We start from the raw sequence: 26,212 nt of genomic DNA, 5'->3' as shown, positions 1-26,212 counted from the left end.
ATACTTCGTCCACACGAGAATACAGTTCTCGCTTTTTGAGAAGTAGCAATTTGAATTTTGACTGAATTTGTATAAAAAAACACTAACATTCATGATACAAAATAAATATCATTAGATTAGCTATAGAATATATTTTCATAATATATTTGTTTGGAGACATAAATATTAATATTATTCACTGGAAATTTGGCTAAAATTAGAGTAGTTTGATTGACATGATTCCCGTAATTACATTTTTCCTTCGACTGAGGGAGTATATAGTATCACAAAACGAAGAAAACGCACATATATAGGCAGTTACTGGTTTCAGACACTCACGTAGAAACCTGATAAATTAAGCCTCGGATAAAAAAAAGATTTAACTGAGTTGACATCCCTAAAATCCCTCACAGAATGCAGGAAAATAAGCATATTCTTACAAAACGTTTCATCCGAACTAGGAGTACCTCAACTCCTCAGAGGCCTAGCTTACTACTGTACTGTCACCACCATTCATTCCTGCTGGTCGCGCCCACCGTCAGAATTCTGCTGGTGGCGATGCTCCGGCGGCGGCGGCGCCCACATGTACGTTATAGGCTGCATGTTGACATACGTTGCAAAAGGGACGGACTTCACCGGAGCCAGGCCGTAGGCTGGCGGTGGCGGCACAATGACTGGCACGGCCGTCGTCGTCGTCGTCGCTGGCGGCACGCCGTCCCCTGCGGACCACGAGCGTTCCTCCTCCGGCACGATGTCGGTGAGGAAATCGTAGGCCTCGGTGCTGTGGATCGCGGCGGTGACGTCGCCCCGCTGCAGCGTCCGGCGCCTGGCGCCCTCGGCGTGGAGCCACGCCCGCAGCATGAGCTCGAGGATGAACATCTCGCAGGCCCTGGCGAACACCGCGGGAGCCTCGGCCGCCACCATCTTGACGTCCGCGTCGGCCTTCATGATCTTCTTGATCCGCGCCAGCGGGAGGCTGTGGTGGGCCTTGAGCTTGACCTCGCCCGCCTCCGCCTGCTGCTCGGCCTCGGTGAGCTGCCCCGCCCAGAACGCCTGCAGCTGCTCCTCCTGGCGGTGCTGCTGCTGCTGCTGGAGCTGCTGGAACGCGATCTCGTGCGGGTTCGAGAGCACCGGCGGCGGAATGGTGGCTGGGTAGATGCAGCGCTACCGGCCTGCAGGGAGGCTGGGAGCGGAACAAAGGCGACGCCGCCGGCTGGCGATGGAGGAGGCACTGACGCCAGTGGTACAGGTTGCTGGTCGTCGTCGTATGTTGTTAGAGCATATGAATTAGCTGGGGTTTCATCAGTGTCACCGCCATTTGTGGCACGTTCGTTTGCCTTGGCTTGTGAGGTGTGATCCATGTCGTCCAAAATGCACTTCGCACTACTTTTTAGCCTGGACTCCTAGTGTACAAGTTGTAGTATTTGTACTCTACACAACACACTCACACCACCACACACACGCACACACTTCGCACTACTATCGGGCCTGTCATTTGCAGAAGATTAAACAGTTCAGTATAACTTCAAAATCTGAACTGTTATGAACTGATGATGCAAGCATTATTTCATAAAATTGAATCATATATAGGTTTGTACATTGACACAAAATGTCCCCGGTAAGAGAACACGGTGAAGAAAGAAACAAATCATATGAAGAAGTAACAACACAGAGCCAATGCAAGTTATGTTTTGACTTTTCTTTCTAGATATGTAGTTTTTGCTATTTACCTATATATGTTTTTGCTATTCACTAGAGATGCATCAGATACATAGTAAAAGCAATATAGTCAGTGGCAGAAAATCATGTGGACCAATCTGAGTTGCTACTCAAGACCAATAGACCATGCATACCTCTAGCTGTTTTCGAGTGCTACTTGATCAAGTGTTTCTTTTGGGCCACCACACAGCCCACGCTTAGTCATACCCCTTCAACAACATTGTTTACACGTTTGTTGAGATCAGTAAAGTCGCACGGAGCAAGGGGTACGGGAGTCCAGTTTTGTCTCAATTGGACTCTGTCCCTAGTAGTGATGGTAAGCTAAGAATTTGCGGTCAACCAAGTGGAATAATGAGAGAGAATTGTGCTTGAAGCAAGTAGAAAAACATGCTAGCAAACAAGGAACAATTAGCCTTCTTATCTACTTGCTCCGTTCCAAATTATAAGTCATTTTGATTTTTTGGTTCATCTATTTTGCTACGTATGTAGACATATATTATATCTACTAGATGCATATTAAATGGATATATAAAAAAGTCAAAGCAAATGTGGTCAACAAATGCTCGCCACAAAGGAAAAAAAAAACGAAAGCACTAAGTACTAGCGAGAACTCCCTTCCATTCTAAACTACACTTAGGCTTTGTCGCAACTTTGATCAGATCTATAGAAAAAAAAATACACCAACATCTACAGCACAATGAATGTGTTACATTAAATTCTCTGTAAAATATATATGTTTTGATACACCATTTTGAACTTGCACATTGTCTGTGTGCGACGGCAGATGCAGAAATGTTTTCATTTTCTTAAAAAATTGAACTTGCACATGTAAATGTTTTATAAGAGTTCGATCAAATTAGAAGGAAAAAAAAAGACTTTAGGACAAAGTCATCGCAAACTATAATTTGATATATCAAACGAATTGAAAACCAACACAGAGCGCTCCGATCCGACCTTATCTTAAAATATCTAGCCTCAGGGAAACTACACTCGAAAAAGAGGCATCAATGCAACTCGCCAAAAGAAAAGAGGGAGGCGTCCGCCATGGCCTCGATCGAGCGAGCATGAACGACGACGGCGGCGACGACGACGACGACCAAACACAGAAGGCTGACCCCCCCGGGTGATCCATCAAACAGAAACAGGTCCGATCATGCGATCGCATCTACCAGATGCACAGGGTGCGCTGTACACTCCCCATCTCGCTCTGCTATCAGGCGTTGGCGATCTGTTGTTGAACTGTACGTACGTACCTCGCGGAGGAGGGAGGGAGGCCGATGCCCGGTTGGGTTGATGGGCATGCATGCAACACGCGCGACACCTGTCGAGGCGGAGGAGACCTACGACGGCGGCGCGGAGACTGGGGGAAGAGGAAGACCTCACCTCACCGCGCACGCCGCGCGTGTGTCTTTCTTATGGTTGGAGGGATCCAAGGCTCGGCTGGCAGATGGGCCCCGGCCGGCAGTTGTGGTAAAAAAAACCGTAGTCCATACTAGTGCAGTAGTAGCAAGTTTAGTATGATCCAAACGGATCGAAGCATGTATCGACTTCCAAATTCGAAACAGAAGAGGAGGGAATGAAATCCTCGTTCGGATCCATGGAATTGGATTCATTTTAATAATCAATAATTTAGACATGGTTGTCTATGGAATATATTTGTACTAGGTAGCGTGCCCGTACGTTATTATGGGACAGCTAAATTTTTATACTAAAAATATATGGATCACACAATAAAATAACAATACAGTGAAATTAAATACGACATTAAAGTGACATTTAATCCAAAAGGCAAAGTTCGTAAAAATAAAACAAGATAAAATTTGTAAAAAATAAACAAACGATCAAATTTATTAAAATTCACGTCTCACATATTATATAACCAAATATTTTTATCACATAATAAATGTCGCATAACGACTATAAGACATGTTCAAGACTACGAGGCATGTTCAAGCAGCTATGAGGCCAAGAACGGATTCACAAAATGAGGTATTTTCAAGCAAGTTTTATGGCATCATGATCACTAAATCAATAAATTACAAAACATCCATGTTTACAGTTCAGAATGTGGAGAGGCCATCGTCACAAGCTCAAGGAACTCCCCTTCGGAATTGCATTGAAGCACTTGCTCAGGGGAGAGGCCATCGAGGACTCCTTCTGAAAGTTCATGAACCGTGCCTGTCCAATTTAAATGTACAGAAGTTTCAGTTCTCTGAACCATGCGTGTCCAATTTAAACATAGTTTCATGGTTGTTTCAAGCTGACAGATGTCCTACCTTAATCATGCTGGCCAAGCAGTGAACACCAATGTCCTCAGGTACAACTCCTTTGTTCAACTGGTCCCTCGCGTGTTCCTCTTGGTCATTCTCTGGATTAATGCGAATGATCCCCTCAACCTGAAATTGGAATGCTGGAAACTTCAGGGCCTCCATGGTTTCACTACTAGGCACTTGCTGGTTGATGGAACAATTCTTAAACAAATGCAAACACTGACAGAAATAAAACCTAAAACTTAATTAAAAATCATGAAATTGACTCCTTGAATATTCTAAATTCTCCAGTAGTTTTCTAAAAATATCAGACCTCATTTACGATCAAAGGATTTATAGAAAAATAACTTAAACAAACACTAAATCTTCTGAATCCATTGTGTACTTTTGATTCAGGAGAACAAATAAATTTCGAATTTAATTGGGTCTATCCTTTTTTGGCCTCGCCATTGCTTCATATACCCGTGCCACATGCTAAACCTTGACCAAAACTTTTTTGAACGAAACTCACAAATACAATAAAGAAGAGGTAGGAATTAGAAATACAAAGAAATGCAAATCAAACTTTTTTAGTCGAAACTCACAAATACAAATAGAATTGGTGAACATTTTTTTAGCATACATAAGATAACTTTCTCTGCTGAACCAACCTGACCGATGCTAGCTGCAGCTAGCAGTTCATAGTCGAAACTCCTCAACTTGGAGGACCAGTCAGGAGTTAGGACCAAGCTCAGCATCAAAGACTTAATTTAGCTACTTCCTTAGCATAACATCAGCACCTTGACAAACAATATCAAGAGCTGCCAACACCTACATTAAGTTGGCCAAAGATTAGTTTGAATACACTTGGACATCACAAGGCTATGGCAAATGAAGCATCAAATAAAAGGATGGACCAAAACTGTCGCAAATAATTTTACAAAAAAAAATTAGCAATCTTCATCGTCACAATCTGAACAAAGGATGTGAACCTCTGTGATAACCACGTGCTTGCGGCACTTGCTTATGATGATTGTTTGTCCAGTTAAAGTGCAAATAAATTTCATTCATAAAATCAATGTCAACTATTTTAATTTTTTCATCCAATTTAACTAAATAAAAGAACCAAAATGAGTACTAATGTGACCTGCATATTCCATCCCAAACAAGCATAAAGGAATACAAAACTGTTTGCAACCATTCAAAACTCCAAGTTTATATACAGCTGACAGTGAAGCAGATGAGTTACCTAGGACAGGCAAGATTTGCTTGCAGACATTAAGGAAGGGCTTGGTTAGAATGACTCTGTTCTCTACCTTGACATGCTCCATCCCTTCTAAAGAGGGGATGGACACCGTCTCTGCCATCTATAAACCTAAAAGAATCAACAAACCAATCATCGCAACCAGAGGCAGACCCAGTAAAGAACATGGTGTACACATGTACACCCAATAATTTTTGTAAAAAACATCGTATTCATTAGGCAAATACATATATAAACTTTAATTAGATCAGATCCGAATAGGGTCCGGGTGCTCGCTGCTCGGTTTCAGACAGAAGGAAGGGAAGAGAAGGGGTGTGAATACCTAGTGGGCGTTGGCAAGCAGTATATCACAAATCCTTATATTATGAATATGCAGCACAACCATGAGATATCCTTGAAAGGAAAGCTCAAAAACACTTTTACATGATAATAATTGTAAGCCAATGCAGAAAATTTAAGCCACGTCCAAGTCCTTTGGAGCCCTGAGCTCTTGACCCTTGTGTTCTAATGGCTTAAACCCAAGTCGTCAACCAAATAAAATCAATTGGTGTAGTAATACTTATTGTTTGATAAATATCTAAGTGACCAATATCACAGCATCATTGGTTTAGTAATCAGTTGTTGAGTCCTTGCTGGTGTGCTGAGTATATTCTAAGGTTTGTTACCAACTTATATAGGTCCATCACAAAGCCATTAATAGGACTCGCTTACTGGATTGACTAACTTCAGAATAATCAAAGCAAATCATAATTACCAAAAAAAAAAAACAAAAAGGAAAGCACGAAATGGGGTTCAACACTGGCTTGCTACCACTACTTTTCTAAAATTGACTCTTTGCTCCATCAGAACATGAAACACACCTGAAATAAAGTAAAAGGTTTATCAATTTTTTGTTCCATATAACATTATTATTCCATAACTTGCCATAGACACAAAACATTAGGCTTGCTACCTTAAATGTCTGTCCATAGCTACTCCCCTGAAATAACCATCAACAATTACTGGCATCAGTCTGCGAGAGAAAGAAGGTTGAGCCATCTTTAGATAATATCTGAAAGTTCATTACCAAAAATTCACAAGTGCTAAAAAAGATAGGCATATCGAACTACTTGCTTAGAGTACTGTATAACCTTTTTTATGGCTAATGACACGAATTAAGAACAAAATGAATAATGCCATGAACTCAATAGATAGCAGTCATATGGAAATTTTCTGGGCCTATGGCGCATTTGATAATGCCATGATAATGCCCGTGAGATTAGGGGATACCAAGAACAAACTAGTGGTTATTCGTGGAACAAATACCAGGGGACAGATCAGTGGTTATGCGTGGAATACCAGGGGACGGATCAGTGGTTATGCGTGGAACAAAAGTTGCAAGGTGCCGATGCATTCCAATCCAAGACAGAGTATTGTGATTTCGTGGAACATATCAGAGAAATATGTTTGGTTCATTCGTGTAATAGATCAAGGGAACTGATTATTGGCACACATGCTGCTGCATTCCTGATTAAAATAAGCAATAGCACATATCACCTTTGCCTAATACAGAATTGCAGTTCGATCAATTCTTTCCTGTGATGTGCTGCTATGGTGATTGGTGATTGAGATACCATCTATCAAGGCGCTGAGTCCCTAGTTGACCAGGGCGATGAGCATGGACGTTGTTCCGTGGTGATGTGATAATACAACAGATTCCTGAAAAATAACAACAGATTCCATTCAATTATAGGCTCACATATGATAGATCCACGATCCCTAAGCCTTTACAGTTCAATCTTCCTTCTTCTCTAATGATGTCCAAACCCTAACACTGAGAATGAGATTTGGGAATTGGGGGGAAGTAGTGGAATGGAGAAGAACAAGCACTCACAAGAGGCCAGTAGGCCACAGGGCACCATGACCCTACTAGACGGCCGTCGGCCGGTGCAGTGGCACCGATGGACGGGCGCCTTGCGGGGCGGCCACACCTCCTCGCTCCTCGCTTCCATGGGGGCGGTGGCGAATGGGAGGGTGAGGGAGCAGGTGAGTCGGAGGGCGCCGCCCCGTGTGGCGCGGAGGGCAGCGCGCGCAGCGGCCGGCGGCCTAAGGGAGGCATGGAGGGAGTCCCGGTGGGGGAGGGCAACGGGGCCGGGCGTTGGCGTCGTGCGTGAAGAGGGCGTGCGCGGTGCGAGGATGAGATCTTTGCTCCTCGTGTCTCCCTCGGCGGCGGCAGGCATCGGTGGTTCCTGCGAAGGGTGCGGTGCGGCGAACGGCGCGGTGCGGATTGCAACTTTGCGAGGCCGGCGGTAGTGGCGACTTCGCTAGGGCGTGGGCACGGATAGCAGGCATGCGATTGATTGACTAATTGATTCCTGCGTTGTTTGACTGATTTGTTTCCACTTTTATCGGAGGAATTGTCGCATGGGGGAGGGAGGGACGCGCGAGTGTCGTCGTCGCATGGGGCAGACCGACGCCACGCGAGGTTTCCTTCCTTTCCCGTATCGTCGCGCGACACGGAACGCACAGACGGGGGGGGGGGGGGCAGAGCGATGAAACAAAAGTCGCACAAAAAAGTGTCCACGCTTTGTTCTTTTTAGTTGTAGAAGAATGATATATTATTGTTAGACATACGAGAGATACTTATGCGTTGCATTTCTACCGTAGGGGAGCGAGTTGAAGAGTGTGTTATAAATTGTAAACTAGAAACATAGCATGGTGATATATAGAATCAATTTCCATTATCTACATCTTATTAATTTGAGATAGACTTATATGTGAACTTTAGAAAGTTGTGGAATATCAAATTCCAAGTCAAATAGCTTAGTTTATTAAATAGATTTCAATTCCTCTTTTTAGGCCTTGAGTTAATCTCCAGTCCAATGAGATTGGAGGGGATTTTTGTCTTGAGTATTAACCAAACAAGCCATGAGTATGTTGATCTTACTGGGGTATCTCATGCCATGTGTGATGTGTCGCCTGTTCCGATGTCCTTTAGATGAGTGATGCCCTTTAGGCGAGTGTTTGGGACTAACTCATTTAAGAAAACATAGTTTAATTAATTCCTAAAACTCCAAGCCAAACATCTCAACCCGCTCTTGTCGAACGAATCCATGAATTTCAAGGGCTAGATTCATTATTGTTTTGGTGGAACTTCTCAAGGGGAAGTTCGCAAATCCACGTTTCAAACATTTTTTTATCAAGTTGTGAAATTACCGTTCATTGCTAGTCACTACCCACCACAATATTGTCATGGAATTTAGGGGTGTCAAAAAAGTTTAGAGCTAGCGCTTGCTCATATATTAGTCTCGTTGTTTTCGAATCAGCATGAATTACAAGCGAGCCAAACTTAAAGCCCAGCTAAATAGCTAATAGCACTTCTAAACAACACACTTGATGACCCAAACTCAGTTTGGGACACACTCGAAGCAAACTCGACTTGAGATGTTAAGAAGTAAGCCATTGACCTTTTAAAAGAACTTACTATGCATGATTTATCTCGTCTTTCAGTAAAACTTACTATGCATGATTTCTATCGAATTTCTGCGTTGAGCTCCTCGCCAAAAAAAAAAAAAAACGTTGAGCAGAGGCGAAAATGTCACTTCTCGGCCCGTTGACAGCCCAGTGGCTAGTGACAGCCTGGCAGGGCCACTCGACCAGTACATTTCTTTTGGGCCCTGTGGAGCCCAGACATTTTTGGCCCATCTGAAAGATGAGTTCCTCGCTTTATTAGCCCTCAAAAATCTCCACCCCCATTAGAAAAAGCGACAGAAAAGGTTTTCTGATAAAAAAAACGACAGAAAAGGTGCCAATAAACTACGAGGATGCCGCTTTATCTCGTCTCCTCTCCCGCCGCCGCCAAGCTCGCCGCAGGAGGCCCACACGCACCCCCGCACCGGCGGCCCCAGCTCCTCTTCCGTGCTCCCCACCGCCCCGTACTCCTTCTCTCCCCGTGCTGTTTTTCAGCTTCCTTCTTTCTACCTATTGATTGGTGAGCTGGCCCAGCTTGGTTTCTTACAGAGCCGCCGCGCCCCCCTGCTGTCTTCGGCCGCTGAGCACCCGGCAGAGCGCGCCATGGCTGCTGCGGAGACTGGAGCGTCGACGGAGACGGATTCGAGGCTCAGAGGTGGGTGCTTATGCCTTCGGGTTTAGTGGTTTGGCACTGCTACCTTGGTGGATAGCTGGATTTGTGTAGAAGTAGAAAAATTCAGTTCTCTCTTCAGTAGTTTAGAGGGAATGTGGCGATCACTAGGAATATGCTTTTCCTGACATCCAACCAAATGTGTTTGCACGATGCTGCTGGTTTGGGTCGCTGTTGCACTTGCTGCAGTTTATTACCCTCTGAAAGATCGAGTGGCGATTGGGCATGAGCTTAGTTTGATTAGGCCTAAGTGTTATATGTTTGGGTCTTTGGGATCACTCCAACCCTTCCCAGGCCTTAATGTGCAAGCGTTTGGAAATGATTCAGTACTATACTACTATGGTTCTAGCAGTTACAAGTTCAGCTTGTTGGGAAGTTGTACCTGCTATTTTAAAAATTCAGCTGGCAATCTAGGTGGTAACCAGACAAGACAGATTATAGATGTAGGTTATATAATCTCATAAGCTGCCTTGGGGGTAGATTATCAGATTATATAATCTACCAACCTAGGGGTTGCCAAACAGGGCCTTAGTCATGACACAATCTATGTGTGATTTTCTTCCTTAATTAAGAGCATCCGGCAATCAGAGTTATGTTCTGTTTGTATAGAACCTGTGTGCTGAAGACCATCAGAATGTCAAATGTCATATAGAGTTTTGCTGCTCCAAGGTCTCAATGTTTATGCAGCGCCATTACTCAATCAGGATTAAATGGCCCCTTGGTGGTGCAGTCTAAAGTTCAAGCACATATGTGCAAACTTGAATATTCATCACTCTATGCTGAACATGATAGTCAATCACTTTGTATTCATGATATCCTTTTGTTCTTGTTGTTTGAGTTCCATCCAGAAGTCTGTTAGATATGATTGGTTTGGCGCCTTGTGTAAATTTTTATCTTATTAAGGATTCTAGTGTTTTTCACTTTGAGAAATAGATTCAGATCCATTACATACTTACGTTCCATAAAATTTATGTACTCTCTCCCACTTACCTCCAGTGGCGGAGCCAGGATTTATACTCAGGGGGGGCCGGCCGTCAGGAATTATACTTAGAGGGGGCCGGCTCAGTCTTTTTCATTGCGATAATTTTATTATCTAGTTGTGTTTTGTATGATTATATTATCTAGAAGATATTAATAGGTATATATGACAAGAATTTTATATAATCTCCCTCTTAATATAAATAAAAAATATTAAGTCATACTACTATTTTTTTTTGTTGTGAAACATTGGGGGGGGGGGGGGGGGGGGGGGCCATGGCCCCTGCCAGCCCCCCCTTGGCTCCGCCAGTGCTTACCTCATTCGTAAATCAACAGATAAATTTTGTACTATGGATTAGTAATCAATTCTGAAAAAAACTATGGACTAAATATAAGTTTCTACATCTACAGGAGTGAAGCAAGCACTGATATCGTTGTCAGATAAAACAGACCTGGCTAATCTTGGAAATGGTCTTCAGCATTTGGGGTAACCCTTTGATCTTCTGGTCATTTAATGCGCCGTTAATTTGAATTGTATAATCCACAATCGGTTGCATGTTTTAGCTCATGTTAGATTTGTTGGCTGCAAGTATTTTTGTGTTTTATTTATTATTGTGTCTATAATCATTAAGGGCAGACCCAGTGCCGGAGGCTCCCACATGAGTGGGGTCTGGGGAAGGGAAAAACCGAGGCAAGCCTTCCGCCCACAAATCTGCAGAGAGGCTGCTTTGAACCCACGACCTGGTGATTCAGTGAGACAGCTCTCACCACTGCACCAGGCCTGCCCTTCTTTGTGTCTATAATCATTCATCATGATAAATTATTGCGAAGTAATCCCTAACTTATCTCAACCCTTTCACAAAGTATTTTTCCTTATGATAGTTTCCCTCTCCACGTGCATGTTTTTCATTGGTTTACAGTTCATATATGGATATTGCATTTAGTAAAATATTTAGCAAAGTATGGGTTTATATGAGATTAACCATGGATTCAGATTTGTCTTTATGTTGATATATTTTTTTATTATACTCATATGAAGATTTTGTTCCCGTAGGTTTTCTATTATTTCCACCGGTGGCACGGCATCAAGTTTGGAAGCATCTGGAGTTAATGTTACAGAAGTTGAAGAAATTACACACTTTCCTGAAATGGTAAAGCCTAATTCATGCTAATTTTGCAGCATTTTGGAAAATATATATTTATTACAAACATTGTTATCAGTTATCACAGTCAGTTTAGTGATGCCTGAACAAAGTTTGTTGGAAATTTTGCAAAATGCATTACTTGTAATGGTTCTTAAAACATGTAATAGTTGCAACTCTTTTACTCTTGCTATTTTTCAAAAGTATATCAAGAATCAAATGTAACAATTGTCCTGTATCATTCTAAATCTTCTCTTATGTGTCTCCTCAATTCTCAAAGTGGTTGTCTGAATAATTGGTCCGAATACTGCATAATTCCAACTTTGTAATTCCATGCTTACTAGATGTTCCTGGTCATTTGAATCTAACCTTTTCCCTTTCACTGATTATTTAAAACAGAAAAAACGTGTTTTTGAATCGACTATCATGCTGAGAGCTTTTAGTAACAGTATAAATTGCACATTTCCATATCCACTAACCCTTTGGGTCATTTCAGCTTGATGGGAGAGTAAAAACATTGCACCCCAGTATACATGGTGGTATTCTTGCGCGGAGAGACCAGGAGCATCATCTGAAAGCACTGAAAGAACATGGCATTGGTGAGTTCTTAAGTTCATTATGCAATCTTCTATTAAATATTGTAATAATGTTATGACATCGTGTTCGAGAAAAATAATGTTATGACATGTCAAGTTTCATGCGATGAGGTGAAAATCATTGAAGGGTGTTATTGTAAGTTGACTAGGACCTTTTCTTTGTTCACAGGGACATTCGATGTGGTTGTAGTCAATTTGTACCCATTCTATGATAAGGTCACCACAGGTGCAATATCTTTTGAGGATGGCATTGAAAATATTGATATTGGTGGGCCTACACTGATCCGAGCTGCTGCCAAGGTAGCTGTATTGGAATATTAGTGATTTGAAATACTTAATAGGAGTACTTACAAAGGAATGCACTGGATTCATGCAAAGTTGATTTCATTTTACAATGTATCATGCATGCTAATACATTATTTGTTGATTTTCCACTCATTTATGCATGCAAAATTTATGTAGTTGTAATACACTTTGATAAGAATAGCTGTAGGATTTCAGTTTGCTTACTTTGTGATCTATTTCTTATGACTGACAGAATCATAAGGACGTTCTTGTCGTTGTCGATCATAAAGATTATCCTGCTCTATTGGAATATCTAGAAAGGAAACAAGATGACCCTGATTTCCGCAGGACACTTGCATGGAAAGCTTTCCAACATGTTGCTTCTTACGATTCAGCTGTCTCAGAGTGGTTGTGGAAGCAATCAAATAAAGGTATTGGCACTTTTTTTTGGCAAATGTCATGCTTGTCTAATAGTTTTGTCAGCCAGTTTTCATATATGACAGTATCATGATCTTGTGCAGCAGATACATTTCCTCCCAGTTTTACTGTGCCCCTCACAGTGAAGTCTACACTTCGTTATGGTGAAAATCCTCATCAAAAGGCTGCCTTCTATGGTGACAAGAGTCTTTCTCTAGTAAATGCTGGCGGTATTGCAACAGCAATTCAACACCATGGAAAGGTAAGATAAGCAGATTTCCTTTCTAGTTATTACTACTTCACTAAAATGGGACACAAAATCATTTTAACTCAATGATTTGTATCTATGTTTTTCTTCCATGGTCTTTTGTAACTTCATTATTCCTTTTATTGGGTACATATAAGCAGATAACTCGTTTCTAGATATTCCCAATCTTTGAGAGTACCATGCCAGTACAGATGTTTGTCTTCAGGGGTTTGCAACTTTACATACGTCACCTTCTTATACAGGAAATGTCCTATAACAATTATTTGGATGCGGATGCTGCATGGAACTGTGTCTCAGAGTTTGAGAGCCCGACTTGTGTTGTGGTTAAGCACACAAATCCGTGTGGCGTAGCATCTCGACCGGACATCCTTGAAGCATACAGGTTGGCTGTGAAAGGAGACCCTGTCAGCGCATTTGGCGGCATAGTTGCCTTCAATATGACGATCGATGAGGTATTTTGGTGTCAACCCAGCACCATGTTCCTACACAAGCTGCAGATCTTCCTGTTAGGTTGATCTCCCATTGAAAGCGTCATAGTACCTCTAAATCGTAGATCAGGGGATAAATTCTTACTTAGATGGAGAAACTTATTCCTGTACTTCGCCCTAGCGTAGTTGGGTCCATGGCGCCGCAGCGATGTGGACGCCGGTGTCGTGGCAGCTCGGCGCGGTGGAGTCCAGTGTAGTGGTGATGCAGAGGCGACGGTGAGGTCGGTGGCGGCTTCCCGTCGCTGGCAGCCATGGTTTTTAAGTCGTCTCCAAGGCGACGCCTAGGCATCGCCTAGGCGTCCAGGCGCTATTTTAAGCTGGGCGTCGGCCTCGCCACGAGCAGCATCTGTATGGCGTCCGCCTTGCAGAAAAAGGCGTCGCCTAGGCGCGATTAGGCGACGTTGGAGCTCCGAGCGGCCTGAGGCGGACGACGCACGAGCGAATCGGACGACGTCTGGCCGCGAGAGTTGCGCGCGCGCGGGAATCACTACTGCGGGAGTTGCGCGCGCGCGGGAATCGCAACCGCGGGAGTTGCGCGCGCGGGGGAAATCACGGCGCGGGCCTACAGCTCCCGCAAGTCCCTATCTCATCTCTCCCGTGCGCAAAGCCGCAAACTCACCTGTTCTTGGCGTGCTCGGCCGCTCCGCCTCTTCTTCTCCATCGATTTGTGCCTCCCCTGCTTCGATTCGAGTCTTCCCTGCTTCGATTTGAGCCTCCCCTACTTTGATTCGAGTCTTCCTCCCTCTTCTCCGCTGATTTGTGCCTTGGATTCACGGCTCCTTGCGCTGCTCCGCCAATTCCAGCCTTCGGCAGCTCGGGGGACAGGACGACAGGTACGTGTGAGCATCTCTTCCTCTCCCTCCAGCTTCACTCCTCTTGGATGTGCACTGCCCCTGCTCTTGATTTGGATGTGCACTGCCTCTGCTCGACTTGGATGTGCTCTGCAGTTCACATCTCCTCTGCAGCTCTGCTTCCCTCCTCTTCCTCTGTTTCTTTCCATGTCTTTCCTCTGCTTGTGGCTTTGTTATACAGATGCTGACTGGAAGTGCTCAAGTTCTTTGTTTTTACAGCTGATAGCACAATGGCAAGTCCATCTTCCATCATCAGCAATTATGATCCCAGGACTGATTTAGCTCGGAAGGGAAATTCTGCGGATCCAGGATGGAAGTATGGCTACTGGCCAAACCTTCAAAACAAAGATGTAAGTGGCCTGCACTCTATGTGGTGTCTCACTTTTTGGAGGGATAAGAAGGCTGAAGAAGCATCTAGCGGGTGGCTTTGGAGATACAATGATGTGCAAGAAAACTACCACTGCAATTAGAGTAGAGATGGAAAACTGCTTAAATGAACATCCCTAGATGATGCTCACGTTAGATTTCAGATCTGCAGTTATGCTATTTATATTTGTTTTGCCCTAGCAGCACTAGTCATTAAGTTATATTATGTCATTAGAGACTAATTTGTTGCTATTGAGTGATGAGAACTATTTTGCTACTTTATGTTGTGCACTAGCACTCTGGTAGCACTATTTATTATGGTATTATATGCTAAGACTTGACAATATTAAGGTATGATTTGCTTCTGAATTTTAGTAGCATTATATATTAAGATGATCATATGGCGTCGCCTCGCCGCGCGCCTTAAACGCCTAGTCGACTCAAATGGGCGGGTCGCCGCGGCTCGACTTATCGCCTTAAAAACCATGCTGGCAGCACCGTCTCTTGATCGGTTAGCATTTCACTGTGGGTGGGTTACGGCGGCTCAGGTCAACCTCTCTAGAGCCAAGGTTTTTCTAGTGAGTAGATCTAGATCGGGGTAGTAGCAGTTTAGAACAAGTTGAGAAAGATCCAATTCGGATCGAGGCAGAAGGGTTAACCGAACCCTAACCCTAGAAAACCAAGGATGGAAAGGGCAGGACCTACCAGGGCTTCTCCACCGCCGTCGCACCGCCGCTGCGGGGAAAGGAAGTTCCGACGCCGCGCGGGTAGTCGAGCCTGCTCGCCGACGAGACGATGATGTGCGGGCTCGAAAGGCGGGGAAGATGAACAGTGGGTCTGACCAAACCCTAACCCTAACCGACAAGAGGACGCCGTGAAGAGAGGGACCTACCTGGACCTCGCCGCTGTCACCACCGCCACCGCGCGGGTTGTTCACCGAGATCTCACCGGTCCGACGCACGATCTCTGCCACAGGCTCGGGCCAAAGGGCACCACCGTGGTGCCGTGCGCGGCTCCGGCGAGGGGTGCCACGACGGAGCCACCATCCCCGCGTCGCGTCCGCTTTGAGCTCTCGGCTGCGCTCTGTCGCTCGCGGGACTGAGAGAGAGAAAGGGCGAAGAGAGAGAGGCAGGGGACGAGAATGGGTTAGGGTTTCGGGTGCTGACCGCTGCGTCGCCGTTTTGATCCGCCGAGAAGGCCGCATGACCGTCGATCTAGATCGGACGGTGTAGAATGATCGGGCCAACAACCGGCCCAGGCGGGAGCGCGCGGCATTGCCGGCCCAGGCCCAGGTTGCGGCCTGGGTGCGGGCAGCGCGCGTGCAAGGGAGCTGGGCCGGGCGGCTTTTGGCGTCTTGGGCCGAGAACCAGTCAAGATTGAGCCCAATTTTTTCTTTTTTTTTGTTTTCCAGTAAATGTTTATTTCTGGAAAATGAAAAATGGCTCAAAGAAAATAGTAGAAAAGCGAATTTTCCTGTGGGTAAAATTCACAAATTATGTTTAAGTTTTTGTTGTAAAGTTTAAAGTTAATTATCTTCTAATTAAATTCGAACCAACGGAAGAATTTAATTTTGAAGAGCAGTTGTATTTAATAAATTATGATTATGTTGATCCTCTAATTAAATTGGAACCAACGAGAAAATTTAATTAGAGGAGTAGTTCATTTTTTGTTTAAGTCAGATTATGGTATTGTCATTTTCTGACTAACGTTGATGATGACAATATTATAATGAGTTCAAGTTTTGAGTTTTAAATCTCTAATAAATTTCACACCAACATAGTCAACTTTTCAGAGAGTAGATAAGGACCAAGAAATGTTCCTTTACTAATAGAATGAATTTTATTAACATGTTTCCGCTGCAATGAAGTAGATTATCTTCTAATTAAATTCGAACCGACGGGAGAATTTAATTTTGAAGAGTAGTTGTATGTCTTTCAAGTTAATTTATGAGTTTTATGCATTAATTCTATTTTCTACCCAACGGTGATATAGAATTGATGTAGAAGCACCTTTTATGTTTTAATTCGATGATATCACTCGGCTGCATGCCAACGGGCTGCAATTTTGGTGTATGTCAATGAAAAGGCTTGAGTCAAGCCAGTTTAGGACAATTTTTAGTAGTTTATTAATTTTCTGATTAAATTGGAACCAACAAAAAATTTTAATTGAAAAATAAAGTATAAGTGAATGTTTTAGTCGTCGTGACTAAGTTTTCGTATAGATATATCCTGCAAGGGAGAAGTTTTGGCATAGTAATTATGCTAGTCCATCCAGCATGGCGGGAGAAGTTTTATGATGATTCACATGTTTTGTATCCCGTATAGCGAGAGAAGTTTGGGTAGCTCTTATGTTGTCCCAGTATTGACCTTGGCACAAAAGAAATACATAGTCATGGTCAATAATAACCAAAAGATAAGAAAATATGCAAGTGTGGCTTGCAAAAAGTATCGCAAATGAAAGACCTCGTTGAGTTCTTAAAGTGAATTAAGGAAAGTGTACTTCTAAACGGATCAAGAAATAACTTTGTTTACATGACACAATCATATGAATGAAGTAAGTTACAAGTGTCTCCTCGTTTATAGGCTTACTGAATAGTTATTGAAATTATGTCAGTAAAGTTTATACCATATTTCGAGGGGGAGAAAAATATAAAGATCAATTAAGAAAGATACTCTTCATTAAGAGTGAGATAAAGATTAATTAAGATGAATGTGACTGTCGGAGGAGTACAACGGTTACAACAATGATACCCCTAAGTAGAGAAATAGCTAAATTCCTGTACCTTTTAAAGTTCCGACAGGAAGATAGCGTAGTCAGTCTCAAAGATATTAAGGTGGTGCTTAAAGCGTCATATGAGATTTTAACGGATTAAACCCAAAATAAGATATTTAAAGATACACTATCTTTAGAAAAGATAGGAAGATCTATGGGAGCATGGTATGTAGAGGTATGTAGAGACCTAAGACTTGAAGAGAAGATGGACTATGTGCCAACTCCAGTGACTCAGGAGCAACAAGTTTCTCAATATCTGTTGATGTTGTATGACCAATACAACACCTGTTGTTAGCTCTTCGAAGAAGATAATAATGTAAATAAGGATCTTGTTATACAGGAGCCTGTAGAATTAATTGTCTCTTGGCAATGAAGAGCAACAACAGCCTCATATGAAAGTGCTAGTAGCTGAGGCCTCAGAAGGTCTCAAAGAATTAGTAAACGAGTTTTTTGATGACTATAAAGTCTATGTTAGTAAAGAAATTTAAATAAAGTGTGATCCCACCTCATTTGAAGAAGCCATAAAAAGCGTTTACTCGTTTAAATGGCAAGAAGCTATGAAAGTTGAAATGAATTCGATGAGTACCAACGATGTTTAGGACTTAGAAATAATTTCTAATAGAGCCAAAACAGTAGACTGTTAATGGGTCTACAAGACAAAATGTGACTCCAAAAGGAATGTAGAAAGATATAAAGCATGACTTGTGGCAATATGCTTTAAGCAAAGAGAAGAATAGATTACAATAGAGTTTTCTCTCCAGTCTTATGTAAGGATTCTTTTAGAATTATAATGGTGTTAATGACACATTACGATTTAGAGTTACATCAGATGGATGTAAAGACGGCATTCCTCAACGAAGATTTATATGAAAACGATTAAATGGCACAACTCAAAAGGTTTTGTCGTGGAAGAAAATGACATATGGGATGCCGCCTGTAGAAATCCATTTATGGGTTAAAAGTAAGTCTCTAGACAGTAGTATTTAAAGTTGATGAAACGATAAGAAAGTTTGGGTTTTAAAGAAAATGAGAAGGACAATAGCGTTTATGCGAAGGTCAAGAATGGAAAAATTCATTTTCCACATCCTATGAATAGATGACACTTTATTCACTAGTAGTGATGTTAATCTGTTATTGGAGAAGAAGTAGTTTTGTCCTCAAGTTTCAATGTGAATGATCTTGGTGAAGCGTCTTTGGTTTTAGAAATTGAAATTCACCGAGATAGATGAAAAGAGGTATTAGGACTATTGCAAAAGCATACTTAGAAAATATTCTAAAGAAATAAAGTATGCATGCGAGTAAACCGACGCCTGCTCCTATAGTCAAGGGTAATAGTTTTGGGAACTTTAAGTATTCTAGGAACCGATATGAGATCGATCAAAAGAATATGGTTTCATATGCTTCAGCTATTGGAAGCTTGATGTGTGTACAAGTACAAGTAAGAACTTACTATGACGTAGTTTATGTATCCGGGATATTTTGGCAGAAGTCTAGTTCAGAGATAGATCACTGGAATTGAGTTGAGAATGTCTTGCAATTTTGCAAAGTATAATAGGCCTCATGCTGAGTAAGAAAGAATAAGTACTCTTAAATAGTTGAGGGTATAAAAAGTAGTCTTGACGAGATGTGTAGTGAAATCCACAGCAGTTGTCAACACTCGCATTGTGGAAAAGCTTCAAAGAAACAGTTGTGGTGTCATTAGTGATGTATGCCATAGTATAGCTTGTCATGAGGCTTAAGCAACAGGCAAAAGGAGGTTAAGGAAATTTGTACCTGGATTTAACAATGGTAGGCAACAACAATAACTATTTAAAAAAAGTTAACTCCTAAGACAACAAGTCAAGTGTGCTGTCAAACACATTGACACTAAGGTATATGTTGTAAATGAGAAAATCCAGAATCATTTTGAAAGTATTGAGCACAAAAGTACCGAGTAAGTACTTGCGGATCCGCTTACCAAAGGCTAACCACCCAGTGCGTTCAGAGAACACACAGTCGACATGGGTTTATAGGAAAGCCTATGATTTCTGGATACTAAGGGCCTAGTTGAGTATCTGTTTCAAAACAGAGAAGTGTGTTGTAGCTATTTAATCTAATGGCAACAGACCGTGACGATGAGGCACGCTCTGTGCACTGATCTGTGATGAAATGGGAACAAGATAAAGTAAGTTAAGTTTAAGAAATAAGGTGAGATCAAGGGGAGAATGTTAGGTTGATCTCCACCAATTGACCCAACGACCAATTGGGTCTTTGGATCAACACCCTGATCGGGAGCGTCCAACCACTCCTTGGTTGGTGGGCCTCGTCGCACAGCACCATAAAAAGAGGTGGGGCCAGGGCTCTATCTACGAGGTTGACCTGAGCCGCCACCGGTCTCACTGTCGCCTCTGCATCACCACTACACTGGACTCCACCGCGCCGAGCTGCCACGACACCGACGTCCACGCCGCTGGGGCGCCATGGACCCAACTATGCTAGGGCGAAGTACAGGAATAAGTTTCTCCATCTAAATAAGAATTTATCCCCTGATCTACGATTTAGAGGTACTATGACGCTTTCACTTCCAACGCTGTCCACTATGCATAATGCATTTTTGTTGACACATTGACTTACTTACATGTTTAGGATCTTGCGAGGGAAATCCGTGAGTTCAGGAGCCCCACTGACGGCGGGACAAGGATGTTCTACGAGATTGTGGTCGCGCCTGGGTACACAGAGAAGGGCCTGGAGGTCCTGAAAGTGAAATCCAAGACGCTGAGGATACTGGAGGCGAAGAGGAGCGGGAAAGGAATGCTGTCGCTGCGACAGGTGACTGGCGGCTGGTTGGCTCAAGAGTCGGACGATGTGACCCCGGAAGACATCACCTTCACAAAAATGTCAGAGAGGACTCCTGGGTACAGTGAGCTTTCCGACGCGAAATTCGCGTGCCTCTGCATCAAGCACGTCAAGAGCAACGCCATTGTGATCGCCAAGGTCAGTAGTGCACGCATGCATACCTTTTAGGTTATGTGGGGAGCGCGATATAGCTAGCTGTACAGTCTATTGATTCTGTGCCTGATGATGGCTGGTCTCTGCAGAACAATTGCATGCTGGGCATGGGCAGTGGCCAACCGAACCGGCGGGAGAGCCTGAGGATTGCTTTCAAGAAGGCAGGGGAGGAGGCCAAGGGAGCTGCTTTGGCCAGCGATGCCTTCTTCCCGTTTGGTAAGGGAAAAAGAAACCAAAAAGTGCTGGCTTCAAAATTGGAATTGAAGCATTTATCGAGTACTAGTTGATTTCGATCAATTTTTATCTTGCTCGTGAACCGTACGTTGAAGCAAGCAAGCACATGGTTCTGGATGCAACGAAGAACACTAAAAACAGTGTTTGTTATTTACTCCTATTAGCTAATTAATGTGTTGTTGAACCGGAATGATGATGCAGCTTGGAACGATGCGGTGGAGGAGGCGTGCCAGAGCGGCATCGCTGTGATCGCGGAGCCCGGCGGCAGCATCCGGGACCAGGACACCATGGACTGCTGCAACAAGTACGGGGTGGCCCTCGTCTTCACCGGCGTCCGGCACTTCAGACACTGAAGAAGCCGCCGACGACGACGCGAAGCAGCGTAGACGGATGGAAGGAATCTACCTCGACCTGGGCTGATGGGTTGGAAGGAATCTGCTATTCTGATGTTAATCTGTGTGGGTTTAGTTGAAAACATGATAACGAATGAAGCTAAACCCCAAAAGAGATGGTGATGCTGAAGCAACCAAAGGTCTTCTTTTTTCAGAGCATGGATGGATGGGTTGTATACCTCAGCATGACAAGAGGTTGAGCTGGAAAACTTTGCAGTGAATGAATGAATTGAGTGATGAAAACGTTCGCTGACTGACGTTGGCAACGTACAATCTGTTACTCGGAACATTGCAAGGCTACGACATGCCCTGTTATTATTGCTGTTACATTACATGACATCACCTTTACAACTGATGGTTGTGCAGGTGCAAGCAAGCACGTCGACGTACGGTATTACTATTACATTTCTGCCAAGCCAAGGGTATTTCACTTCATTTTCACCAGCTTAGCATGCCTTCTGGCACCTGCAGTAGCGGAGGTGGCAGTAGCCGGCGGTCCACCCGCCCTCCTCCTTGACGCACTCGTTGCTGCAGAGGCGGTCGGAGATGCAGGGGAACGAGCGGTGCTGGCTCTTGCCCATGCACACCCGGGCCTCCGCCACCATCTTCCCGCCGCCGCCGCCGCCATTGCCGTCGTCTGTGAATGAAGTAAGAATTGATGACGCAGATCGACGAAAGAAAAAATACATTAAGCCAACAAATTATTATGTTATTGTTATTACGTGAGAGCAGGAGCAGCGTCACGAGGAGCGCGCACACGGTCGCCCTGGACTTGAGCTCCATCGGCGGCGGCGGCGGCGACGACTGTGGATTGGATTAGTTACGGACGGGAGACGAGTACGTCTTGATTACTATCTATCAGATGTTGAGCAAGGGTCGCAGGTGATCGATCGATGGATCGATGACAGTGAGAGTGGAGGTGTGAGCCAGGAGAGGAGGTACTTATAGTCACGTGGCAGCGGCACGTGGCGGCTCGGCCCCTGCCCCCTGCTGCCACGCCGCTACCGCCATGGGCCAGCGGTGCTCGTCGACGTCAAGCCTCTCCCGTGCATGCCAGACAGGCAACGGATACACTTAGAATTAGCTGCTGCATGACTGGCGCCGTGTCGTCGACACTGCTTACTGCACAAACTCGGCAAGTCGGCAGTGACACGCGTCCGGCACTACTGATGACTACTGAGTGATGATGCGCCGCTCTGTTTTACCCTGACCTGACGCGCATGCAGCCCGTGCGGGCAGCGATTTTTTTTTAATTTTAACATGGTTTAAATTAATTTTAAATTTAACATTGTTTATTTTTTTTTTTCAAAACGGACTCTTTTGGCCGTGCCTATTTTTCTGACGCGGCGAAACGTCTATGCCACGCCATGTATGGTGGCGCGATGAGAGGGATGACGTGACAACGATCGGGACGCTGACCAGTGACGTGGCAGGATCTGCTACGCCACCGATCAGGGCACGACAAGTGGTGCGGCAGAGCCCACGACGCCCCGATGATGACTGCAGGGCACCGCGCGAGCAAAGGTCGATGGAGTGGGCACGCCTACTGCAGGAGCTGACACCTTCCGCGGCGTGCACAGTGTCGTCTTAGAGAGCATCGGGTCTAACGCCAGTTTGACAGGAGAGGGTGAGCAGTAGCGAGTGGGCTGAGCCAGGACATCATCGGCACGTGTCGCCCGCACGCGGTGCGGCGCACTGACGCTGCGCGACTCAAGAAAGAGACACGTCACATCACCGACGACGATGGCACCGCTCGATTCCCGCGCACGAAAAGCCCGGAGCCACGGCCCAGCCGGGGGTCACGTGTGACACGCCGGGGGGCTAGACGCAATCGTCACTTGGTTAGTCTATTGACTACTTGTATCTTTCTTTTTATTCTAAATATTTTTACTTTTGTAGTAGGTGACGATCATGATATGTTATGTGTATAAACTAAAATACTGAGAAATATCTTATATCAAAGTTATCGATTTCAATATTACCTTAATTTTTTTTCCGTCCTCCGCCACTGGACGGTAGACTGTAATAGATTTCTCTAGTGAGGCTACACACACGACTGTTAAATTAGACTCGCAAACACCCAAAAATATATGCACGCCAGGATTTAGAACTCTGTCGAGTGAAGTGAAGGTAGAATTTGAACATACAGGCTCACAAGGTGTAGAATTAGATTGAGAGAGAGTGTAAGCCTGTTTTGCTAGAGTTTCCGCCGTTCTATTAAGGGTCCTGCTAATCTTGTAGATGGTTGAGCCCCGGATTTGTGAGTGATTGACAAACAGCTGGGTGAAGAATTTAATCCTCCAATCTGGAGGATTGGTACGGTCTGCAGCGTGGACGCCATGGTTTGGACGTCAATCGTCTCATCCCCAGGACTCGGTGCTTGTAGACACGAATGTTGGGAAAGAAGAATGATCGAGCCGGAAGGACAGCAGCATGGGCTGTCGTGATGAGTCAGTGAATCATCCCGACGCGTGTCCAAAAACCTGCTAAACTAATCAATATACGTACGCTCACGTGTCCCTGAGTCAGCACAGAGATGCGTCGAGAAGACACGAGCGACGGGTACAGATGGATCAATTTAGGACACGGTCACGACTCACGCACAGTGCCGTCTGGTTCCACTTCACCGCCGTGTCACACGTGACCCCCGGCTGGGCCGTGGCTCCGGGCCGGCTTTTCATGAGCGGGAATTGAGCGGTGCCATTGTTGTCGGTGATGTGACGTGTCCCTTTCTGAAGTCACCTTTCCGCGGTGCAGGAGACACGTGCCGCCAATGCCTGGCTCAGACCATACGCTACTGCTCACCCTCGACCCGATGCTCTCTGAGACGGCATTGTGCACGCCACGGAAAGGTGTCAGCTCGTAGGCTCTGCCGCGTCTTGATCGGTGGCGCGGCAGACCCTGTCATGTCATCGATCAGTGTTTTGGTCGTCGTCACGTCATCCTTCTCGTCGCGCCGCCATACATAACGCGGCACAGACGTTTATCGCGATAGAAAATAGACACGGCCAAAAATATTAGTTTTAGAAAAAAAAAATTAAACAGGGTTAGATTTAAAATTAGTTTAAAAAAGCGTTAAAATTAAAAAAAAATCGGACAGCCACGTGCACATGCGCGGCCGCCGGAGCTCGCCACGCGGCACCGCTCTTGCATGCGCCGTCCACCGCACGCCGAGCGACCGCGCCTATATATCTGCGGACCAGCAGCAGGCAGGTCAGCCAGCATCTGGCATCGCCTGCTTTGCACGAACACGCTCATCTACCCATCATCAACAAGCACCCGCCGACCGACAGCCAGCATGTGGACGATGAGGAAGGTGGCGACGCAGGTGGCCGTCCTCCTGCTGCTCCTCATCGTCGTTGCGCGTACGTCGTCATCAGCCTAGCTACAACATTATCATATATAAACGCACACATGTTTATATATATATAATAATTATTATTCATCATCTCAATTCGAGTGGACAACATCTATATACTCTTTTTTATATAGTTATTAATCATCTGAAAATTAATTATGCGTACGTGCGTGCGTGCAGAGGAGGCGGCGGTGCCGTTGGCGGAGGCGCGCGTGTGCCGGCGCCGGAGCGCGGGCTTCAAGGGGGTCTGCATGTCGGACCACAACTGCGCGCAGGTGTGCTTGCAGGAGGGCTGGGGCGGCGGCAACTGCGACGGCATCATGCGCCAGTGCAAGTGCATCAGGCAGTGCTAGCTCCATCTAGCTACCGGCCGGCTTTAAGCTACGCTAGGCGGCCCTGATGACGATCGACATCGCGGTCGCTAAATATATATGTAGCTACATGCAATGTGTAATAACCTGTATGCATGCATACATGGGTACATAGCTAGTACATGTACGCGCCGAGCTGTACGTGGACGCGGCAGCACGGGCATCGTACGTCCTGTGTCGTTCTAAGTATCCTCAAAGCTGCGTCCACCCATGTGTGCCACTCTTTGATGGTGATGACATCGTGACAATAAAACATGCATGCAGTATTATATATATATATACACACCTAAAAGAAAACTAGGCAAATTTTGCTAGAGGACAGACCGGCACACACCGCATGCCAAACCGATCGATTTGGCCAGTACCATTACAAACTCGTGGTTATTTACCCTCCACCGCCTGAGATGCTAAGCGGCGTCAATCCCGGCAGGATGCGGAGCCAGGACCCGGAGGCGGGTGGCTCAAACGAAACCTCATATCGAAGCACCCTGAGGTCGTTCATGGCGGCATATCGCACAGGGAGACAATGAATCCCTATCGATAAAGTGCTGCCCTGACAAGATCCGACGATGACCGACGGTATGAGTGCTGCCCTGACAAGATCCGACGATGATCGACGGTAGGAAGTGGAGGGAAGCGCCCAGAGGGGTGGCGCGGTGCTCCGTGTAAAGGTTGGGCCACGGGCCTTCGTCAGTGGCACAGGGCACCTCGCTTGTGGCCGCGCTCGGCAGGGACAGCTCTCGAAGGGGGCGGGGCGGCGCTAGTAGGACGAGCGAGTGGAGAGCGACGTGCCCACATGTCGCTGCGTTTTCGCGAGCAAGAGCAGAAAGAGTAAAGAGTTAAATGCACCAGAGGTCCATTAACATGTGATGAGGTTTCGATTAGATCTATCAACTTTTAAAGTGGTTTTTTTGGGTCTATAAACTTTGTACGCCATATCATTTAGGTCTATACCTTTCCACGTTGACTTCTCGTGCTGACGTGGTATGATGCCGTGGCCATGCAGGCTGGCCGCAGTCCCGCGGGCGCACGAGCAGAAGCCGGTGGACGGCGCCGCGTCACCTCACTTTGAAAGCTTGTATCTCTTCAACCAGGCCGAATTAGACTTTGGCACTTTAAGCAAAGTTGAAGATCTCGCGTAGACTTTGGCTCTATAACATTTGTTACTATCTCTTGTGCCAAAACTAAACGGATTCGAAGTTAAGAGGGGACAAAGATTGATGTTTCCGTGTATTTTTGTGGTAGTATTGGTTACTTATTGAGAAACGAAGCTGAAAGAATCAAGATGCCCAAGAGGAGGGTGAATTGGGCTAATCCTAAATTCTCTTGCAATAATCAAATCCTACGGATAGCCCAATTAACCCCTTGTGCCTAG

At 45.0% G+C, this 26,212-nt stretch overlaps 4 protein-coding genes across 6 annotated transcripts; 2 read left to right on the top strand and 2 right to left on the bottom strand.

Annotated features, from left to right (window-relative positions):
* Positions 1-420: 420 nt before the first annotated feature.
* LOC136469038 (nuclear transcription factor Y subunit C-2-like) lies at positions 421-4,130 on the bottom strand. Its single transcript, XM_066467383.1, has 3 exons — positions 3,975-4,130; positions 3,798-3,876; positions 421-1,127 (listed from the first exon to the last, which is right to left on the bottom strand). The coding sequence occupies exons 1-3, from the start codon at positions 4,128-4,130 to the stop codon at positions 493-495; spliced, it is 870 nt and encodes a 289-aa protein (XP_066323480.1). The 3' UTR covers positions 421-492.
* A 4,843-nt stretch (positions 4,131-8,973) lies between these two features.
* LOC136476349 (uncharacterized) lies at positions 8,974-21,417 on the top strand. Of its 3 annotated transcripts, none has more exons than XM_066474143.1 (12): positions 8,974-9,125; positions 9,211-9,316; positions 10,721-10,796; positions 11,364-11,460; positions 11,948-12,050; positions 12,217-12,347; positions 12,586-12,763; positions 12,857-13,011; positions 13,260-13,469; positions 20,120-20,467; positions 20,572-20,698; positions 20,918-21,416. In XM_066474143.1, the coding sequence occupies exons 1-12, from the start codon at positions 9,015-9,017 to the stop codon at positions 21,067-21,069; spliced, it is 1,794 nt and encodes a 597-aa protein (XP_066330240.1). In that variant the 5' UTR covers positions 8,974-9,014; the 3' UTR covers positions 21,070-21,416. The 3 variants fall into 3 exon arrangements, with proteins under 3 accessions (XP_066330240.1, XP_066330239.1, XP_066330242.1); XM_066474142.1 differs by having other exon boundaries at positions 12,854-13,011; XM_066474145.1 differs by lacking the exon at positions 13,260-13,469 and having other exon boundaries at positions 12,854-13,011; positions 20,918-21,417.
* Positions 21,418-21,554: 137 nt separating this feature from the next.
* On the bottom strand, positions 21,555-22,010 carry LOC136476357 (defensin-like protein 1). The gene is made up of 2 exons (XM_066474161.1): positions 21,831-22,010; positions 21,555-21,745 (listed from the first exon to the last, which is right to left on the bottom strand). Exons 1-2 carry the CDS (start codon positions 21,889-21,891, stop codon positions 21,555-21,557), a joined length of 252 nt encoding a protein of 83 aa, XP_066330258.1. The 5' UTR covers positions 21,892-22,010.
* A 2,327-nt stretch (positions 22,011-24,337) lies between these two features.
* Positions 24,338-25,100, top strand: LOC136476358 (defensin-like protein 21). Its single transcript, XM_066474162.1, has 2 exons — positions 24,338-24,473; positions 24,647-25,100. Exons 1-2 carry the CDS (start codon positions 24,407-24,409, stop codon positions 24,817-24,819), a joined length of 240 nt encoding a protein of 79 aa, XP_066330259.1. The 5' UTR covers positions 24,338-24,406; the 3' UTR covers positions 24,820-25,100.
* Positions 25,101-26,212: the final 1,112 nt, after the last annotated feature.

Source organism: Miscanthus floridulus, chromosome 8 (genome assembly GCF_019320115.1).
Source record: "Miscanthus floridulus cultivar M001 chromosome 8, ASM1932011v1, whole genome shotgun sequence".
In the NCBI taxonomy this organism is placed as follows: Eukaryota; Viridiplantae; Streptophyta; class Magnoliopsida; order Poales; family Poaceae; genus Miscanthus; species Miscanthus floridulus.
Note: the sequence above shows the minus strand (reverse complement) of the source record. Positions and strands in the feature narration are given on the sequence as shown.

What these genes read in the sequence shown, in the direction of transcription:
- LOC136469038 (XM_066467383.1), bottom strand. Translation starts at nt 4,130, where the DNA reads ATGGAGGCCCTGAAGTTTCCAGCATTCCAATTTCAGGTTGAGGGGATC. An exon ending in GCTTGGCCAGCATGATTAAG is followed by an intron (nt 3,877 to 3,974) that starts GTAGGACATCTG and finishes TAAATTGGACAG; the next exon opens with GCACGGTTCATGAACTTTCA. An exon ending in CAATGCAATTCCGAAGGGGA is followed by an intron (nt 1,128 to 3,797) that starts GTTCCTTGAGCT and finishes GCATCTACCCAG; the next exon opens with CCACCATTCCGCCGCCGGTG.
- LOC136476349 (XM_066474142.1), top strand. Translation starts at nt 9,015, where the DNA reads ATGCCGCTTTATCTCGTCTCCTCTCCCGCCGCCGCCAAGCTCGCCGCA. An exon ending in TTACACACTTTCCTGAAATG is followed by an intron (nt 11,461 to 11,947) that starts GTAAAGCCTAAT and finishes GGGTCATTTCAG; the next exon opens with CTTGATGGGAGAGTAAAAAC. An exon ending in CAATTCAACACCATGGAAAG is followed by an intron (nt 13,012 to 13,259) that starts GTAAGATAAGCA and finishes CTTCTTATACAG; the next exon opens with GAAATGTCCTATAACAATTA.
- LOC136476357 (XM_066474161.1), bottom strand. Translation starts at nt 21,891, where the DNA reads ATGGAGCTCAAGTCCAGGGCGACCGTGTGCGCGCTCCTCGTGACGCTG. An exon ending in GACGCTGCTCCTGCTCTCAC is followed by an intron (nt 21,746 to 21,830) that starts GTAATAACAATA and finishes CTTCATTCACAG; the next exon opens with ACGACGGCAATGGCGGCGGC.
- LOC136476358 (XM_066474162.1), top strand. Translation starts at nt 24,407, where the DNA reads ATGTGGACGATGAGGAAGGTGGCGACGCAGGTGGCCGTCCTCCTGCTG. An exon ending in GCTCCTCATCGTCGTTGCGC is followed by an intron (nt 24,474 to 24,646) that starts GTACGTCGTCAT and finishes GCGTGCGTGCAG; the next exon opens with AGGAGGCGGCGGTGCCGTTG.